The sequence below is a fragment of the Furipterus horrens genome, unplaced genomic scaffold (assembly GCF_987537825.1).
Source record: "Furipterus horrens unplaced genomic scaffold, mFurHor1.1.pri manual_scaffold_15, whole genome shotgun sequence".
NCBI classification, from domain to species: Eukaryota; Metazoa; Chordata; class Mammalia; order Chiroptera; family Furipteridae; genus Furipterus; species Furipterus horrens.
Window position 1 is genome coordinate 1,180,246 of NW_028327185.1, and position 20,283 is coordinate 1,200,528.

At 56.3% G+C, this 20,283-nt stretch overlaps 2 protein-coding genes across 3 annotated transcripts in view; both read right to left on the reverse strand.

The window, feature by feature from the left end:
• The window catches only part of PKP1 (plakophilin 1), a 288,438-nt gene that overhangs the window by 220,785 nt on the left and 47,370 nt on the right, over nt 1-20,283 (reverse strand). The gene's annotated exons all lie outside the window — the stretch shown is intronic.
• Nucleotides 114-20,283, reverse strand: part of CAMSAP2 (calmodulin regulated spectrin associated protein family member 2) — a 30,667-nt gene continuing 10,497 nt past the window's right edge. The window contains exons 4-18 of one of the 2 annotated variants that reach the window (XM_090263459.1): nt 19,554-19,637; nt 15,239-15,271; nt 12,816-12,957; nt 12,381-12,520; nt 10,235-10,328; nt 9,737-9,818; nt 8,480-8,559; nt 8,132-8,201; nt 5,306-7,478; nt 4,580-4,716; nt 3,908-4,128; nt 3,022-3,094; nt 2,185-2,300; nt 1,558-1,676; nt 114-1,041 (exon numbers count right to left, since the gene is read on the reverse strand). In XM_090263459.1, the coding sequence (XP_090119585.1) occupies nt 736-1,041; nt 1,558-1,676; nt 2,185-2,300; nt 3,022-3,094; nt 3,908-4,128; nt 4,580-4,716; nt 5,306-7,478; nt 8,132-8,201; nt 8,480-8,559; nt 9,737-9,818; nt 10,235-10,328; nt 12,381-12,520; nt 12,816-12,957; nt 15,239-15,271; nt 19,554-19,637 (3,870 nt within the window). In that variant the 3' untranslated portion in view covers nt 114-735. The remainder of the gene's footprint in view (nt 1,042-1,557; nt 1,677-2,184; nt 2,301-3,021; nt 3,095-3,907; nt 4,129-4,579; nt 4,717-5,305; nt 7,479-8,131; nt 8,202-8,479; nt 8,560-9,736; nt 9,819-10,234; nt 10,329-12,380; nt 12,521-12,815; nt 12,958-15,238; nt 15,272-19,553; nt 19,638-20,283) is intronic. The other variant, XM_090263461.1, reaches the window with a different exon arrangement.

A 20,283-nucleotide genomic window follows, 5' to 3' on the forward strand; every position in this document is an offset into this window, starting at 1 on the left:
CCTTGGGAAGGGGATGGCTCTCCGCGTCCCGTGCCCGCCAGCCGCGAACGTGACGCACTCCAGGGGGAGAGGCCGCAGGGCCGAGGGGCGCGCCGTGATTCCAGCGCCCGGAGCGGCGCCAACACCGCACTGGCCTGGCCAGCAGCTCCATCCAGCACCCTCCGGCTTAAAGCAAACGGACGGGCCGCTCTTGGCGACACGACCCCTCAGTTACCTGGGTGGGCGGGGAGGGCAAGGCAGGAGGTGCCCACGAGCGCCCCCGCCCAGCTCTGACAGCGCGAGCCCCGGGGTCGCCGCCAAACTGCACCCTCGTGCTCCTCTGAGTGCCCCGGGAGGGGCGCATCCCATGCTCGCGATCTCCACGTGAAACAAACTGACAGTATCTCAGAATGAACCCCACGGACAGGAAGGTCAAGACAAGCACATACATGAACAGTTTAAAAAGCAACCAATAAACCCATCATCTGTACCCTCAGCTCTACCTCCGCCCTAAGTCCACCGAGTGCGTGACCGTGAGGGCTTCGTGCCTGAGGTCGGGCAGGCGGCCCGGTGACACGGTCCCCACTGGCGAGCCGAGCGTCTCCATCACCCCCATGGAGGGCCTCTGTCCCCGATGTCCCTGACTCTGCGCTTTACATTCCGGCCGCTCCAACGACAGTCACTGGGTTCAGTGACAACTGGCAGCTGGGAGGGTGTCCTCCAGGCAGGACGGGGGCGCTCCCTGGAGGGCCAGCCCTAGGCCTTCGTGGGCAGCAGCTTCTTGGGCGTCACGGGCCTCCTACTCTGCCACAGGTGACTGTGGATGGTGATGGCGTCGACGCTGGCGGACAAGGTCTTCGCAGGGATGTGGCTGAACTGCTTCCGGTCGGAGTTGTACTTGTAGAGCCCCTCTATCATCTTCTTGGTGATGGCCTTGGGGCCGATCCCGGTCAGCTTGCTGATGTCCTCTGTCTCCGGGCAGTACGTGTACAAGGACCGGAACTGGCAGCCCGAGTCCCGGAACAAGATCAGGAAGTTGTTGGCGTCTGACTTCTCCATTTCCTTCAGGACCAGAACCAAACAAGCAGAACAACAAGAGGAACCCTTAACCGTTTTGCTGAATAATTGTGTTATGTTTCTTGGTCAAATCTGATGACATTTAATTTAAAATATAAACTCTCAATAGCTAAAGTCACACGCACGTTACGAAGGCAAAGTGTGCCGTCATTAGAAACGTGCGTGGGCGCCTCAGGCCGGGCCCCGCTAGCTCTGGGCTCCTCTCTCCCGCGGGAAGCACGCAGACAGGAAGCCGCTGCTACACTGCGCCTCCCCCAGAGCCCACAGGCACTGACGCGCCTCCTCCACGCGGGCGCCACTCGGAAAAGGACCCCCCGTCACCTGCATTCATGACGCACGAACGGGTGAACCCGGCAAGGACGGGATCTGTGACTCCCCACGCCCGTTCGCCAGTGGCGCACCTCACGGCCTTTCTGTGGGGAGTCCTCACTCTGGGCAGTGGCGGGGGGGGGGGGAGCTGACGTCCTGAGCGCCGGACTTGGGGCGCAGGCGAACGCTCACCTCCAGGATTCTCTTCTTTGGGCCCTCGTTCACCTTCCCGGCCAGGCAGCAGTGCGCCAGCGCGTTCTGGATGATGTGCTTGTTGGACTTGGCGCTGGGCTCCCTGTAGAGCTTTGGTCCTGGGGCAGGAACGGAAGGACACGTTCCCGGGTCAGGAGTGCTGCTGTGCGCGCAGGACACCCGTGTCCCCACCTGATGAGGCACTGGCCTGCGCGGAAGGCCTGGGCCGGCAGCCCGCGCCCCTCCCCCCCCCGGAGCCTGGCGTGTCCACATGCGAGGCTGACACGCTCCTGCACCCAAAGTGTCTCAGCTCTCAGAGCCACGGAGTCATTTTCAAAGCTGCACGACTCTAAGCACCGGGCACGTCTTCAGACCCAAACTGCGCACGACACCGGAGTGGCCAGAGCAGGGGCCGCAGGAGGTGCAGTCTCATTCACAGAAGCAGCTCAGCTCACAGAGCCAAGCCCCGCCCGCCCCGATCACCGCAGAGGAGCCGGCCGGGAGCTGCCCGTGTGCCTGCGGGTCCTGACCACAGGGAAGCCCGCGGAGCACTCTCTGGCGGACTCCGTGCCTGTGCCCCGTCCTGGGCTCAGATATGACGCTTCCCTGACAGGGGCAGACACGGACCTGTGTACTCCGTCCCCGAGGCCACCGAGGACGTGGTGGACGCGTTCTCCCAGTCCTTCTCTCCGTTCCGGCTGCCGCAGCGGCTGGGGGACAGGAAGCCCTCCACAGACTCCGACCTAAACAGCAAGCAGGGCGTCTTTGTGCCTCAGGCAGAGAAAGGAGACTCAGGGAGCAGAGGGGTCTGTGGCAGAGCACCAGCCAAGACCAACCCAGAGGCTTAAAAACGCGCACAGTGACAGCTCACAGCGGTGTCGCCTGTGGTGCCCAGCACAGCACAGCCCCTGAGCACGGCCCCCAAGACGCGCCGTGTTCTCCGCAAAGGAGCCCGCCGCTAGCGCAACGCAACGCTGACTTTCGCTCCCAATCTGCACGCGGCCAGGAGCGGGTACAAAAGGGGGCTTCCCTGAGTCACAGGCAGCCTGCTCTGGGATTACTCTGATGCGGAAGCCGCTTTGTATCTGGTGGGAAATAAACTTGGGAGGCCAGTGTGCTTTCTACAACTACAGACTACAATCTACCACAATTAAATCAGCAATTGTTAACGTTTGTAGTTTTTAAAGTGTCTCATCAATGTGCTTTCTACAACTACAGACTACAATCTACCACAATTAAATCAGCAATTGTTAACGTTTGTAGTTTTTAAAGTGTCTCATCAATGTAAGTAATTCTAAAATTCTACAAGACAGACAGCGAAAGGTGAATAAACCTCTTTATGCTCTAATTTCTTTTAACCACTGTAGTCAACAAAACATCAAAAGCTGTGACTACAACAGCGCCTTCGAGAAGGCGGAGCGACGGGCGGACACGCCTCCCTCTGCCCAGCAACCTGCGGGTTACCTGGGGGTCCTCTTGCCTGAGGGCACGCTCTCGCTGTCGCCGGTGGTCAGGGACGCCAGGGACAGGCTGGAGACTGAAACGAAAGACAGACTCGTGACCGGGAATGAAAACAAAGCCAGACGTTTCACAGGAGCGACGAGGGAGGTCTGTTCACAGGGAAACCGGCCTTTGCAACCCTTCTATGTGCTTAGCGCACATGCGCACAATTTATGAAGATGGGCAATGGACATACTTTTCAGTGAAGATGATAAAACAAATTGCTGTTATGAATTATTCCAAAGGAACATGATTTGAAACAGGATACGGTGATTATTTGAAAAAAAGTGAACACAAAAAAATTAAAGAGATTAGCAAAAAGAATAAAATATATTTAGGTGAAAAACTGATTTTAGCCAATACTGAGTATCAAAAAGTTCCACTGGCTAGAAAAGGCAGTTAGGCTGTCTTTTTCCCCAGTTTTAGAATAACTATGGGAATTCTCTGAACTATCCAATGGTTTTTAGTTTCCACAAGATAAGTCTTAAAAAGTGAGTATGCGTGTTGAATTTTAAAGAAGCTACAACCTCTTTACCCCCAAAACGATACACTGGGATTTCCGACCGCCCCGCGGGTGGCCACGTGGGCCCGGATCCGGTGTTCGCATGTACTGCCCCCCCGCAGCACGGGCGCCCACGCGGACACAGGAGGGGCTCCCGTGCAGCGCCGGTCGCGGGGACGCCGGCCTGCCTGCCGGCCAGGGCGGCCGCACGCAAGGGCTCACGCGTCTCCTGCGAGCACGCACACGCACGCACACGGCACCACGCAGCCCGGCCCACGCGGCGGCCGCACGGGACGGGCCCCTGGGCCGGTGCTTCTCCTGAATAGACCGCGTCACGAGCTGAGTTACCCGGAGGGCCCTGCGTGGGTGTTTTGGGGGACTCCACGTGGTCTCTGTGGATGGATTTGGGGCGCTGCTTCTTCTGCCTGGCGGCCTGGGGCCGGGGCTTAATCACGGTGTCCATGTCCTCCATGAGCTTCAGCTGCTTGCGCCGCAGGTACTCCTGCCGGATGAACTCCCGCCGCGCCCGCTCGTCCTCCTTCCGCTGCCGCTCCTCCTCCGTCTTCCGCCTGCGGAACCTCACGGTCAGCTCTGTGCGCAGGCACTGCGGGCGCACGCGGGCGCGCGAGGCCGCGACACTTACAACAGACTCTAGGGAACGTGGGCGCTGCGGTCTGTATAGGCACCTGCCACACTGAGCGTGCGTGCGTGACACCCAGCGACGGTACTTTAGACTAACGCGGTTGCCGGGGAACTTTACTTTGAAATGCCTCACACTTAGGTTAAAAACATACAATCAGAGAATACTTTGGGAAAACAAAACTAACTTCTAAAAAGCACAAAAATCAGCATGAACTCAGCTGTGTGTACACTGCGAACTCTGAAAACTGAGCGACCTGCTGCTGAGAAGCCGGCCCCGCCCCGCCCCTCCGGCCCCGCCCCGCCCCCCACCAGCCCCGCCGGCCCCGCCCCGACCCCCTCCGGTCCCGCCCCGCCCCCGCCGGCCCCGCCCGCCCGCACCGCGTCTCCTCCTTCCGGTGCTCCATCTCCGCTTCCAGCTGCTGCTTGCGGAGCTGCGTCTCCTTCTCCCTCCTCAGGCGCTTCTCCAGCAACGCGGCCCGCTTGAGCGCCATGTCGTTTTCTGCTTTTTGGTCATCCTGAGAACAAGTTTCATTGAAAACAGTGAGCCGCTTTAGGCACTAACAGTCTCACTCTAATCAGGCATTTTTAGTGCTTGTAACTGAAAATCGGAAACAGCCACGCGACCGCGCCGCAAGCCCACGCCGCACGCGGACGGCCTGGAAACGAGGGAGAGGCCAAGCGGAGTCCGATGGGCTGACAGGGGCCGCGGCTACTGTCCCACCGGCTTCTGACCCTCGGAAGTGAGCAAACCGCCAGCCACCAAAACGAAAAAAGGAGTTTTTTGACTAATAATTTAAGTGGGGAGTCCCGCCCCGGTTTTTAAAATTGCATTTAAATGGTATTTAAGATACATGCTCAAGAGAGAAAACTTCTGAAGCACCACAAATAGCGACTTGTGGGAGTCCACGTGGCCAGTTTTTAAGGTTTTTTTAAAAAACGAAGATATTCAAGACCTTTAAACCCCCCAACGTACTCACGCACGACGCCCGGCTGCGAGCTCCCCGCAAACTGGCACCCGAGTGCGTGCGAGGGGCGCCCGTGAGCGCGAGGGAGCGGCCGAGGGGCCGGGGCGGGGCGCGCACTCCCGGGCCGCCGCCCGCGTACCTTGAAGAAGAAGCCGCAGCACAGCTTCTGCTCGTCCTCCGGCTGCTCGGGGTCGCTCTCCCGGTCCTCCCTCTCGGCAGCCACGTCGGCCTTCTCGGGGGCTTTCAGGTCCGACAGGGACACTTCGATGAGACTCACGTTCTTGGGGGCGCCGGGCGGGAGGCCCGGCCGGGTCGCGGCCTCTGCGGGCGGACCCGGCGGGTCCTCGTTTGGGGTCAGACACACGGTCTCCGTGACGGGCTGGGCTAAGACTTCCGAGACTGAGGCCTCCAGCGGCTTCGCCGCCTTGTCCCCCAGGTGGGGGCCCTGCCGCTCCGACGCCTCCCTGCCGCCCTCCACCCTGGGCGCGGGCTCCTTCGACTGCGGCTCGGCGTCGTCCCCGAAGCACACGAACGAGCGGGTCTGAATGGGCACCTGGCTCGGGGAGAACCGCCTCAGCCGGGGCAGACTGTCCACGGAGCGCGGGGGCGCCAGCGTGCGCGTCAGGGGCGCGACCCTCAGCTCGCTGGGCCGGGGAGTCCTTTGGTTCTTCGCCGAGAAGGCCGGGCCCTTCCTGTGCGAAGGCTGCGGGGACGGGTGCGCGGCCCGAGGGGGCTCGGAGGGGGTGGGCGCGCCCGCCGGGGCGGGGCCGGCCTGCCTGGGGGGCCGGGGGTCGCGGGCCTGCTTGTGCGGGGAGGGCTGGGGCGGGGAGATGACCCAGGACTGCCGCTCCCGCATCTGCATCAGCACCTCCTGCTGCAGCGACAGGCGCTGCATCTCCTGCTGCAGGAAGTGCAGGGACGCGTTCAGCTTCTCGATGGACCGGGTGTACTCCTGCATGTCCCCCTCGTTCACAGGCTCCTCCGAGGGGCTGGCCGGGCCCCACTGCTTCTCCGCGTCCACGGGCGTTGTGGGCGACTTGGGCCACCGGGCGGGGGGGCTCTCCGCGCTCTCCTTGATGTCCGCCAGCAACTTGCTCCGCTGCCCGCTGGCTCTCTGTGGCTCCCTCTCCCGTGGGTGGTCGCTGTACACCTTTTCGTCCTCCGCCCCGGCCGCCTCCTCCCGGAGTGGGGCTGTCCCGTCGCCCCTCCTCTTCACCACAGTGAGGAAGGCTGTCCTCCCCATCTTCTGCCGCTGCCTGGTGAACGCAGCCTCCACCTTCTTCTTCTGGGCCTCGATGGCACGCCGCTTCTCCTCCAGCCGCATGCGGAGCTGCAGCATCTCGGAGGCCAGTAGCTGCGTGCTGTCCCGCGTCTGCGGCAGGCCCGCCTCCTCCGGGGTCTGCGCCCAGGCCACCACGTGGGGGATGTTCAGCTCCGAGCCCTCCGGGGTCGTCTTCTGCGAGCTGCTCCCACTGCTCTTCCCGTCGGTGTGGTTCAGCTTCCGGAACTTCTGCTCCGCGAAGCTGGTCATCTTGACCCCGGAGCTCGAGGACGCGCTGCTGCCTGGCTGAGACCTGGTGCTCACGGTGCTGGGACAGGGACTCAATGCCTCGTGGGCGCCGCCAGGGCGCAGCTCGTAGTCCTGAAGGAGCCTGGACGCATCATCCATGTCAGAGTCCAGACTGACGGTGTAATCTCTCAGGGATGACTCCTCGTCCACGGTCTCAGGCATGTCCTCTGAAGGGACGTGGATGCCAGTGTCCACCCCAGTGTCGTCCGTGACGGGGCTCCCGGCGCCGCTGGCATCAGTGGTGGGGTCGGGACCGGGCTGGCGCAGCTGCAGGTCCGCGTTGAGCGCACGCACCTGGCCGTGGAGGAAGAAGCCGTTGGCAAGGGGGCCCGTCCGGGGCGCGTGCTCCGTGTCGTGGATGATCTGCAGCGCCTCCTCGATGCTCGGGGTCTCGATCTGGTTACCCAGCTCGTCCAGCAGGACCCTGTTCTGTAAGGCTCCGTTGGGAAGCCTGTAGTGGGTCTTCTCGCGGGAACTGAGTTCGTTTGCATTTAGGGGCACGTAGGCCTGGAGGTCTCTGTGAGAGTCGACAGTCAGTTCTTCCTCAATGCTTGCTGCTTCCTCCTCTCCATTCGTGGGCTTGAAGGATGGGCTTTTCCGGATGTTTCTAGGTACACGATTGTTGTTCAGAGAAAGCCCTTCATTGCTGAGGGAGCGAGTGAGCCCTTGGCTTGGAGTGGGTTTCTGTACAGTGGTTTCTTTTTCAAAAGAAATATCAAATGAAACTCCGTGCACTGATGACCTAAAAAAATTCAAAGAGAGAACCTCAAACACTCCCAGAGAAGAAATGATTATCCATCACTAACAACACCCATTTAACATGACGGCCGTCCCTTGGCGCCCTTGGAGGGCTGGCTCCAGGGCGCCCCTGCGGGCCCCCGCGTCCCCGGGTGCTGCAGTCCCTGTGCAGACGGCACTGTATTTGGGTGCAGTCTACGCACACCGGCCTGGGACCTGAGACCCTCTCCGGATCCTTGGAATACCCGACACAAGGTCAGGCCAGGTCAGCACAACACTCTTGCGTAGGGAATAATGACCAGGAAAGTCTGCACGTGCTCAGGACAGATTCAGTCTCAGGCCCAGCTACACAGGACACGTCAGCAACGTGTAACTTTCTCTCTGGAAGATTTGCAATCTGCAGCTGGTTGACTCCACGGACGTGGGCCCCGTGGATACAGAGGGCTGACTCCTCGACCACCCTGCCCTCAGGGTCAGGCCAGGGCCACGAGGCTGCCTTCCACCTGTGCCCCTTCGTCCCCTCTATCACCTGCCGGGGCTGCCCTTTTCAGACGGAGGCGCTAAGCCGAAGCCTCCTGCAATCTGGGTAACAAGAGAAGAGACAGAGGCAGCATTTCCTGATAATGTGAACATACTAAGATACCGCTCTTCGTTTACCTTTTCTCTTTGGGCCACGTCCCTAGGAAGCCATCCACATAAGACATAGATGAAGACCTTCGAATTCCTCCTTCAAATACAAAAAAAAGTCACTGAAATTGTGTAAAAAAATTTAACTTGTAACAATGTGGCAGGTTTCACATATTTGAGGATTCATTAATAGCACTATAAGGTAAGTAGGTGCATACGGGGAAACAGAGATCATTTTATTAAGAAAAGCAAGCCAAGATGAACAGATCGATCTTTTCGTGTGTTTATAACGTTTTTTCAGAAGAAAACACTGGATGTTTTTGTTTATTACATTTATCCTCAACCACCTCCCCAGCTAACCTTTTTCAGACGCGTTACCTGAGGCTGCAGCGCGCGCCTGGGGACGGGCGTGTCTGGAGGGCGGCTGACGCGCGTGTGGAGACGTAGCCTCTGGTCCCCTGCAACACAAGGTCAGGGAGTTTCAGCACCACCCCAGCCCCTGAACGCAAGCCGCAGAGAGCACGGCTGGGGTCACAGACACCACTGTCACCTGACTCTCCATCCTACGTGAGAAACAGAGAAAACTGAGGAAACTAACACACCGTCCACGCCACAGAACGGCGGTGCCGGCACGGTCCCCACCTGCTTTGCCTTCTAGTCACAGAGCCTGGAGCACTTGCATCCACACTCAGTGTCCTTGAGAGAGAAGACAGGGACACTGGTTTCTTTCTACAACTACAGACCTTCAGAAGCGAGACGGTTAAACAGTCGCCGGTCTGTACTCCCTGTGCGTTGTGAGCCCAGGGGCCCGGCAGCCCCCGCCGCGGGGTCTCGCTCGCTGCCGCGGCAGGACAGGCCCAGGGAGACGCCTCCATCATTTAATCCCCCCCACTCCACCGATGCAGGGTCAGACGGTCTGTGTCACAAGTCATGGTAACACGTGGCCAGCATTTACCTCTACTCTTTCTAGGTGAGAAGTCTGCCGTGGCCCAGGGTGGGGCCAGGTGAAGAAGTTAAGCATCACCCCCCAACCTGCTGAGAATAAACTGGGGGACAGGGCTAGGGACTCCCCCAGCTCTCTCAAACCACGTCACCTCACGGCCAAATAAGGACATTAACCAGCAGGTGAAATAACTTGGCCAGAGAAAGAAAAGCACTGCGTGGTTTCCCTTAGACATGGAATCCAGAGCAAAACAAACACGGAAGACCCAAGGGGAGCTTGCCGGAAGGCGGGGGCGGGGCGGGTAAAGAGGGGAACGCGAGGTTGGTCAGTCATACTGGGACGAGTTCACGGGGACAGATCACTAGACACAGTGGGATGATCACACTGTCAGGTGTGAAAATGTCAAGTCACTGTGGTGCACGCCTGACACCAATGTAACATGTACAAGGCTGTACACCCACTACACTCAAATTAAAATATATGAACGTTCCCCCAAGCCTAGAGTTACCTATTATTTAAACAATGCTCAATTATGAACAAGTTACGCAACTCAAGTCTGGTTTTAGGGGGCTCACCTGGACCTCAGAGCCCCCCACCCCCCACCCCCCGCAGCGTGACCCATGACAGCCTGTTTACGGAACACGCGTTGCAGTAGCAGCATGATTCTGCCAGCGAGCAGCCGGGCGGCCTACCTGGTGGAGTCGGCAGCACGGGGGGAGCTGTCCAAGGTCGCGTTCAGCCCGGGCGCCGGAGGCAGGTCGTGCAGGGGGTCAGCTACGATACAAGGTTAAAAAACCCAAACTACATACGAAGCACGTCTCCAACAACCCTTCCAGAACCCGAGACCACGCTGGAGTTTAACAGCAAATTCAAACGGCAGATTAAGGCCCAGCCGTGATCTGAGCTACCAGGGAGGACGGGCTGGGGCTGCACTGCGGGGTGCCCGCAGCAGAAGGGGAGCGGCGGCTACGCTCAAAGCCCCACGGCCCCAGGCTGCCGCCTCCCGGCCCGTCCCCCCTTTCCTCCCCTCCCCTCCCCTCCGGCCTCTATCTCGGCGTTCAGGGGCTTTAAGGAACCGAAGACGCAGAGGGCCCCGAGGTTCCCAGCTGGAGCATGAAAGGTAGCAGGCGCCCCCCCAGAGGAGCCACCCGGGGGTGTGCCATGGGGACCCCTCAGCCCCGAGGTGGTACCTCCGTGCGGGCGGGCGGTGCGCGGCTGCACGAACGACGGCTTCACGACCTCGAACCACCAGAAGAGCTCGGCCAGGAACACCAGGTAGTTACTCTGCACGGCAGGGGGCGAGGGGGGGGGCACGTTAGGCACGACCGGACCTTAAACAGGCTGAACCTCGTTCTCGCGCCGAGTCACGTGGCTGTGAGCCGGAAGAGCCGCTATGGGAACAGCATGCAGGTCCCGGAGAATTAAAAACAACTGCCATCTGACCCAGCAAGCCTATTTCTGGGCGCTTTTCCTAAAGAAACAAGAGCGGGACCTCGAGGAGAGCCCTGCACTCCGGGCTCACTGCAGCATCACTCACAGCGGCCGAGACAGGACAACCCAGCGTCCGTCACAGACGCGGACGAACGGGCCAAGGTGTGGCGTGTGCACGCACCCTGGGGCGTCAGCCACAGGAAAGAAGGCAACCCTGTCACTCGCAACAACATGGACAGACCTCGAGGACAACGTGCTACACGCAGTCACACATGCAGACACATGAGACCTCAAAGGGCTGGACGCAGACACAGCAGGGGTGGGTCGCAGGGACTGGGGGAGGGGAAATGGGGAAATCCTGGAAAAAGGGGGAAAACTCCCAGTCACAAGAAGACTGAGTTCTCAGGCTCTAAAGATTAGTCCATGATACTGTACTATGTACTTGAAAGATGCCCAAAGAGATCTTAAATGTCTCCCCACAGAAAAGAAATGGTAATTACATAACGTGGTCCGGGCATTAGCTAATGCTACAGTGGGACTCATTTTATGCACCTCAAACGCACACAATGTTTTATGTCAATTATATCTTCATAAATATTTTAAGCACCTTGGTAACTGTCATGATATAATTGTACTGTGTTTGGCCACAAGATGTCAGCAAAGTAAGAAACAATTTTCCCTGTGAATAAAGCTGATGAAGATCATATTTTCCCCTGAATTTATGATGGTTCCAACAGGACTAAATCTGTCATCTTATTCCAGGAATAGTAGCAAGTCAATTTCACTAATGCTCTTCTTTCCTCCTTGTGGTTAACACAGTCCCGCAGCTATGTGACCACTCCCCTGCAGCAGCGCCCAGACACAGAACACACAGAAGTCCTCTGTGACCCCTTCCCCCAGACCCTAACGCGCACTCAGAGGAAAGCCCTGTTAGAAGGTCTGCGTCTGGGCCTCTACGGGCCTTTTCTCACGCATCTATTTGTCTATAGTTTTCCGTACAATAGAAAAACAATTTTTTGAAAATAAATGACATCACGCTATATATAATGTTTTCTACCTGCTTTTTTTCACTTAATAATGCCTTGGAGAGCTTTGGTATCAGCAGAAATACCTCTACCTCCTGCCTTTAAACAGCCCAACTGTATTACAACACCCTTAAACTGTGTCCCTGGTCAGAGGCCGTGTTTCTGACTCTTCACCACCATGAACAAGGCTCACACGTGTCCCCTGAGGAGACCCCCCGCGCCCCCCGTTTGCACCTCCACTAGCAGGGGAGGAGAGCCCGCTCCGGCACCCTCCTGAACAGCAGAGAGGAAGTGGAAGGGACAGCGAGGCGCCTGGCGTCAGGGACCGCGCAGCCTCCTGAGGCATGACGTCACACGACACTCGGGTCACGCCACAGCTGGGGTCCTGGTGATTCAGCAGAGCCCAGACAGTGACCACAGCCCTCTCGGTGGACAGCCATCTGTTTTAAATGTGCCTGAGGTAAGAGCATTTCTATCTGGACCCTGCCCAGACCACGGTAACCTCAGCATCAGGGCATATGCTGTTCAGTGGACGTCCATTAAGCAGTACGTCTCCACGTGTTTGATGAGATCATTTTCCCCTGAGATTATAGAAGCAGTGCTTTCATCGGTTAACAGGCAAGTGCCAGAAAATAACACTTCCTATCTTCCGCTCCGATAAAACGGCAGCGTCTGAGCCAGCTAACGCACGGGTGACAGACGAGTGTGTACGCGGACTTCAGCCTAGCTCTGCGCTGGGGAAGGAGCCCGTAGCTACTGTGGACGTAAGAGAGAAAACAGCAGGAGAACCCCCAGCGCGTCTCTGCGAAGGCCTCCGGCCGACGCGACAGCCCACGTGGGCGCCCGGGGCCGCCCCCCGCCCCGCCCCCCGCACGCGCACCTTGATGGAGGCCGCGGCGTAGAGCATGTCCTCCAGGCTGAAGTGGCAGCACTGCGCCAGGTGCTCCCGGCAGAACTCCTGCACCAGCTGCAGGTTGTACAGGCTGTCGGCCAAGGACATCGTCTCCTTCAGGCAGACGTCTGCAAACGGGAGAGAGCGAGGGGACACTCGGCAGGTGCCCGTCACACGCGTTTCGGACCCTCAGCAGCGCCTCCGAGGCGGCCGGGCGGGCGGGGTCTGTTTAACGCACGCACGTGTGCTCAGGCCATGGGCGGAGGGACCGGGAAGCCGCAGACCCCGGGCGCTGCCTTCCTCCGCCACCCCCTCCCCGTCCCCCAGTGACGCCCCTCAGGGAAGGCGTGCTCTCTGGGAAGTGCGGCCTGAAGCCCGCGCTGCGTCCACGCGCAGCTCGGGAGGAACTCACGGGACACGCACCCTCGAGCCTGACGACGCCGGGACAGTAGAAGTGGATGAGCGCAGCTAACGCACAGCCGTCGGTACCGTCTTTCAGCAGGTTCTCCACCAACGGGATGCAGGGCAGCTGCTTCAGCAACGTCTGCTCTTTCCTGTAACGAGCCTACCGTGCGAAACGGAGACGGGGACAAGTAAGCGCTGCCCTCGCGCCGGGGACAGCCAGCGCTGCGCTCCGACGGGGCGCCCAGCAGCTCGGCCGGGGCGATGAGGGCCGCTCACCGCACCCAGGCGTCCGCTGCCCATGCCACCCACACAGCGCCCCCCGCCCGGCGGTTTACGGGACGGGACACCAGCCGAGCGCTCCCACTGCAAAGCGGCCCGACGTGCACGTGGGAGGCCCACGTCCCGCTGCCAGCCTGTCACTGGCGGGGCACACGGCTCGTCCGCAGCGCGGGCCCGCTGTCCGTGGCCAGTGCCGCCAGTGCCGCCAGGGCAGGGGCGGGAGCACTGGGCTTGCAGGAGGCCTGCCCACCAGACACATGGCTCCGAGGAGCTCGGGCCAGAGCATAAGACAGGCCGGCTCGTCACTGACTGGGAAGGCGGCACACACAAAGCCTAATAACTCTGCAGTAAAACGCCGCCCCAGCTGCGGTCTCGTTAACCTCAGAAACACAGAAAGCTCTGGTTTGGTACAGACTGCATGGCGTGACTGGGCACGGACTTACAGGACAGCTCTCTAAAACTGAGCTGCGCCATTAAGCATGGTGGTGAAGAGACAAGCTCCTGAGTCAGATGACCCAGGTTCAAATCCCGGTTCTGCCACTTACTAGCTCCCGTATCTCAGTGGCCCCATCTGCAGAGTGGGGCCAATCAAGGCACCACCTTCACAAGGACACTGCAGGGCTGATGCCATGCACACCACTAGGCACACAGCAGGCACTAATTAAGCTACAAGCGCCCCCAAAGCCAAGAAAAATGGCGCGGAAGGCATAATGAAGGTGTGCTGCAGTGTTTTATCAGCACAAGTTAGGTTTGTATTGGTTACTGTTATTTAAATAACTTTTTAAAGAATCAAAACTAACTTTTCTTCTAACTTCATCTAACTGCTGTCTCTATATCTTATAATTAAAATATAAATTATGAAATAAAATACTTCTGTGAGAAAAAATATATAAAAATAATCTACTGACAGAGAACACTGCCTGCTTGGCGGGGCTGGCTGTCCTGTAACAGCCCCCTCAGAAGAGCCCGTGCGTTCATGAAGGACGCGTTCCCCCTGCCCCCCAGCCCCGGCCACCCGGGAACCGGACCCGCGGGGCGCTTCCCTCTGGCAGGCTTCCAGGGGTGCGCGTCCCCGTCACCCCGGGCTGGGCAGAATCTGGGCTTCCTGTGCGTCCCAAACTCACAGAGCACGTATATTCAGAAACACATTACACACGTGCACGGCACACACCCTCTGATCGGTTACCGGTCTTACAGAGCCTAGAAAACTGCCTCCAGCAGACGGCTGAAAGGCCAGCCCTGCCAAGGGGAGAGCAGGTGCAGGAGGGATGGGGACAAGGAAGCCAGGAGCCCCAGCCCCGGGCTCCGGCCCTCAGCCCTGCTAGCCCTCCGAGCTGGTGGGCCTGCGACCTGCGTGGAACTGAGCCCTGAGCCCATCGTCACGGACGAGGAGCCGTGGGCTGGGCCTCGCTCTCCCGCGCTCTGCTGGGCAGCATCGCTGCACATGGACACATGCACACATGGACACACGCAGACACACACATGGGCACAACATGCATGCACAGACATGCGCACGCACGGATGTGTGCGCACAAACACACATGCATAGGATGCACGCATCTTCCCTGGGCTTCAGCAGGAAACATCTGTGCTCGGAACAGACACCCGGTTTACAAGAGGCAAGTGGAACCCTGGGTGGTCTAACTGCCCCCCGCCCCCCGACTGAATCCTGAGAGGTCAGCCCTTCAGGTCAAATCAGAACCAAGTGTCATGATGCCCAGTACAGGCAAGGAGGCAGAGAATACCACTATTTATCACATAAAGTGTCCCCTACCACCCAGCCTGAAGAGGAAATGATGCTTTCAAAAACATGACTTTAAAATACAAATAATTTACACATGCAATTCATACTCACTTTTACTAACATTAGTAAAACAAATGAGAATCTACATTCATGCTTTTTTTTTAAAACATAGTTACTGCTGATGGTCTGTGACTACAAGCAAAAGGTACTTCCACGTCAAAAGATTTTTGCAGCTTCTAACCCAAACCTCGGCTGGATTTTTTAATCTTTCCATTTTACAAATGATCAAACACCTTAAAATGCAATCTGTGCAGTGACTAACAGATCTACAGGAAATGACTGTTCCAGCAAGACATAAACAGCACCATGCTACGACTGCAGGTCTAGAGAGCAAACTGGAGCCACTGGGCAAACTTACAGGAACCAGTTTCCAAAACCATTTGGAAGGAGACTTCAGAGGAAGCAGCGGAAGCAAAGGGAAAGGGAAAATTCATCAGAATTATTTTCATTAAGTTACAGTCAAATTTCTGACAGTGGAGTTCCACATTTATAGTTCGTAAACATTTTTAAATGCCAATTAACATGTTAGCTCAAAATATATAGATTTATTTGAAAAATAAATACATACAGACAGAAATAGATTACAACCTATTAATAAGAATCCATCAATTCATACAGATAATAAAGAGACGACAGATGAGGACAGACTTGCTTCTAATAGAACCATAAGTAACAAATGTCAGAGATGATGGCATGAGAAAGTTAGCGTGGTGCAACCATCACGGTAAAACTGACTGAGGTGGGATCATCAGCAAACACGCAGCCCGGAGTGGGGGCTGCGCTGAGTGCACAGGACAGTCACAGGACTCTCAGAGATGAACATCATGGCACTGGGACAGCTACCATATGTCTTTTTAGGCCCAATCCTCTTCATATAACAATGCTTGGAGAAAAGAATCATGGTACCACCTCTGAATTCTTTAAATGTTTACTATGCCAAGTTCCTCATTGAACTACGTTGAATGAGTTGGTAATAAAACAGGGGCAGTCTAAATCGGGGTGTTGTATTGCTGATAAAAGGTGTGTCAGCAATAGGTGTAAAGGAAGAAATTAATTAGCATTGACCACAAAAATCCACACAAGAAAAATTGTAATTGTAGAGCAGAATCTTAGGGGTAGCATTCTAAACAAAAGTTACCTAATGCAGGCAGGTCAAGTCCTCACAATTATTTCATTGAAATAACACTAAAAAAAAGGAACCCAAGGTAAACCTAAGAGTCAAACCAAAGGAGGCATCTGAGAACGAGTCACTGTATCAGAATGGAAGTGCCTGCTTTACGTAGTTATAAATGTATGAAACAGACAACGGAAGCAGTTACAATGTTACAGGTTAGAAATCAGTGTTTCCCAAAGAGCGCTCCGCTCGGAAGACCGAGTCCTTGGGATGTTAGTACAGGCCGTTTGTAGAAGAGTCAGAGATCAAATGCGCTTGGGAAACAGGCGGGCCTTGGAACTGGGCCTGGCTGTCCTAGAAGGGGCCGGAACCTCCTGAAAGGGGCCCGGTGAGGCAGCATGCCCCAGACGGGGTTGCCTTCAGAACCCTCGTCTCAGAGAGTGACTGTGAAGAAGTGGCGTTAAACGAAGAAGGGGGTGACAGTGTTCAGCGGCTCAGGACCTTGGGTCAAGGTGGAAACCCGCAGGGGCGCGGGAGTTTTGCACAGCGCTCTCCGCCTCTTGCTCTGTTCTGAGACTGTACCTCTAAGTGAAAAGCAAGCAGAGCAAGGGGGGGTGTCTTTTCTCCAAAAGGAACTCCTTCTTCCACTTCCAAGCCCCCGGAGAATACCGCACCGACAGCTCTCTTTGAAACATGGCGACCGTTCCGTCGAGTAGACACCCACCTTTACAGACGCTCAGTAGTTAGTGCTGTAAGCCCTGCAAACCCATGACTTTATAGCTCTTTCAAAAACCACCCCCAGGGTCTCCCAGCTGGTTCCCAGTGTGCCTCCACGTCCCCCCGAAGGCCTGCGCTCACGTGTCCCCGTGACCCAGTGCCCTACTTTGCGAAAACCACCGGGAAACCTGCCAGGGCGGCGCTCAAGCCCACACCCTCCAGCCACCTGCCAGGTGCGCACCTGACAGCTGTCACCGCCGGCTAGGTGTCCGGGTGGAGGCCTACGGCTGCCAGCCTGCTGCTCTCACGGGCCTTTCGTTACAGCACCCAACACTGACTAACAGAGCGAGAGCAGAAAATACGAGAATCACTTCAGTCACAGAACTTAGGAGCCATTTAATCCAACTTCTAGTTTTTACAGATGACAAAAATGAGCCCCAGAGAGGCCAAGGGCCTCATCTTCGGGGAATGAACGTAGGCCTTGGCGTCACTGGCCGTAAACTTTAGAGATCTTTAGAGCAGGGCTGCCGGACTTAGCGAACAGAAAATATGAGATGCTCAAGAAACTTAAACCGAAAAAGTATTTGTTGTTTGGCTGAAATTCAAATTTCCCTGGTTCTCCTACTTCAGTATCAAAAGGAGACAAAAGAGCAACTGGACACAAAACAGAGAAAACCGCATTAGTAACCTTGGTGTCCGTTGGACGTGCCACTGCTTCCAGGGCCGGCCTCTGAGGACACTGCCTAGCCCGACCCCCCGGGCTCTCAGGCTGAAGGAGCAGCTCCGTGATGGCAACTGGGGCCCGAGGCTGCCTGCTGCGGCACCATGTGCGCACGCGTGCTACCCAGAACACGGCTGCAGAAGGGGGTTTCGTGAGCGGAGGCAGCGGGACGGGGACGAGAGGGGGGCTGTCACCACCTGATCGCATGGGCTCTGTCCATAGCCAGGAAGGTCACCGGTGACAGGGCAGGCACTGGGGCCACCCCGCTAGGCCAGCTCGCTCCGGCGGAGGGAAGGTGTGTTGGCCTCTTGTCCACGCGGTGAGGAGGAGGAACTCTAGCTCTCACCCCCAAAGGAGAAGAGCATCAAGGATTTTGCTTTTACAGGAATGAAAATCAAGAATGAGATGATTCTATTTCCAGCCAAACCACGCATTCCAATGCCCCAAACCCCACAGTGAGGTGACAGAAAGGGTCTTCCCTTGCTATGCTGTGACCATGCTCCTTCATAAATGACACCTATCCTTCGCAGCGAGACCTCAAGAAATCAACTCTTTCTTTTCACAAAGATTCTAACAACGAGACAGGACAGAAGGCATTTGAAAAGGAAGGTGTAAATGCTCCCTGTGCTAAAATAAAAATGTGTACCGATCTCAACATGGAGAAGTGAGTCAGAGGCGTGTATCCGTTTACGACTCACTCACCAGACCCCAGCAGCGAGGGCGGCGGGGCCCGCACTACGAGCGAGCCAAGCGTCACCCGGTCCGTCTGTCTGGGTGTCTGCAACACAACTGACACTTTGTTCTCCACAGAAGGAGCGTTTCTCGAGTCCTCTGTCACACGTGATCCCCACTCAGCTTGTATGCGTGCGCATTCCTATGGAATTTACTCATCATACAGCGTGTAACAGATTCCAATGGGAAAGGTCCTGAGTTACAACTTGGGATGATGCCACACTGACCTTATTCCTGACAAGAGCCAGGAGCAGAACTGGGGGGGGGGGGCAGGATCACACTCATCTCCAAGGCAAAGGTCCCAACTCCTAGTGGATGGGAGGGAGGGACTAACAAGGAGGGACCAGGGGAGGGAGCGGAGGGAGGGACAGGGCTGCAGGTGGGAAGTGGAACATGAAGTCGGGAAAAAGGAGATTTCCAGTCTTATGTAACTTTTGGGGAAAGGGCCTCCGCACTAGTGAGGGTCAAGCATGAACAGGGTTCCCCGAGTGAGTCCGCAAGCTACCGAGGAAAATCACTGCGATCCCCAAACATCAGCTTCAGACCAAGCACTCGGGGGTCTTCCACAGAGCATCTCGTCCTCCTCGGCAGCGGCCCGTGACCGCGACCCAGAATGAGCAGCGCCATATGAGTGAGGAGCCTGAATGTCATCCGAATGGAAAATACTGTCTCTGAATGATTACAAGTTCCTATAACTCAATTCAAATGCTACACACCGTGTTTAAAGGGCTCTCATTCCAATGCCTTGTAAGGGATGGAGAGAGAGCCCTGGCTGGTGCGGCTCAGTGGCTTGAGCACTGGACTGCGAAGGGCTCTGGTTCTGTCTCCTGTTGGGACACATCCCGGGGCGCAGGCCAGGTCCCCACTTGGGGGGCGCACGAGAGGCAACGACACATTAATGCTTCTCTCCCTCTCCTTCTCCCTCCCTTCCCCTCTCTCTAGAACTAAATAAAAACTTAAAAACACATGTAAAGACGCACTGTATTATAGAAAACACTTCTGGTCATAGTATGCAACAAACAAATTCTCAAAGCTGAAAATGTTTCTTCTTTCCCTGCAGAATAAACGTGCGGATAACTTACAATTCCTGGAGGGGAGGTTTAAGGGCTGGTCTTACCCCACGTCACCACAAGGCTAAGCCCCCGAAGGCTGTTTTCTTGCTGTTGCACACATTTTACCGAAGTCAAAACCATTGTTTCTGCCAAGCCCGCCTCCGAAACCGAGGCCCAGTCACGAACAGGCCCCCAAACACTGCCCTCCGAGCCACCTTCGCTTCGTACCTCACCCGCTCGGTGCTCCCCGCAGAGCTCCCTCAGTGTCTCCCAAACACTAACACGGGGCGGCCCACAGAGCCCCACAGAGGTGCCTCCTCTCCTCTGAAACACATACCTTTTGGCCTCCTGGAGCGTCAACAGTGTGATGTTCTTTCAATTTCTGTTCTTGTTCTATTATGTCTTTCAAATGTTCATTTACCTTAAAATACAAAAACATTAATTTAAATTTATTTCAAATATAATAATAACGTGCACCTTAAATGGCTGTGGTCGGATTTCTGATGCCGAACATCAGTACTATTTAAATGAAGACCATTTCATTTTCCCAACCAGAAAAAATCATTTCATGGGGGTGTATTTGATAACCTAAAATTAACTCATTAATTCGTTAAATGCTATTGAACACCTGCTACACGTCAGAAGGAGGCCAGAGTGCTGGAGGAAATAAAGGCCCTCAGCAACTTGTTTCAGTGCTTAGGAAGCCATAAAACTTCTGTTCAGTAAATCTTGCAGCGCTCTTGGGGCTGCGAGTGAAAATTCACGTGGTCCTTAGTAAGAGAAAACACTGGATCACGCTCTTCAGCTGGGACCTCAGCAGTGTCCCTGGACCCTGTGGGTGTGAGTGTGTGGCCACGTGGCCACAGCTGAAATGCATGAAACGCGTCTGTGTGGGACTTTTTGAGGAAACCTCATGACTGCCTATCAGATTGTTCAAATGGCCCCAAATCCAAGAAGGTTAAGAGACCGTCTATCTTGTGCATAAAATATTTACTGAGAATATTTAGACAACTTGGGATTTTGAGTTAATGATTTTAAGGTCACGCTAGTAATAATAAATAAAAGTT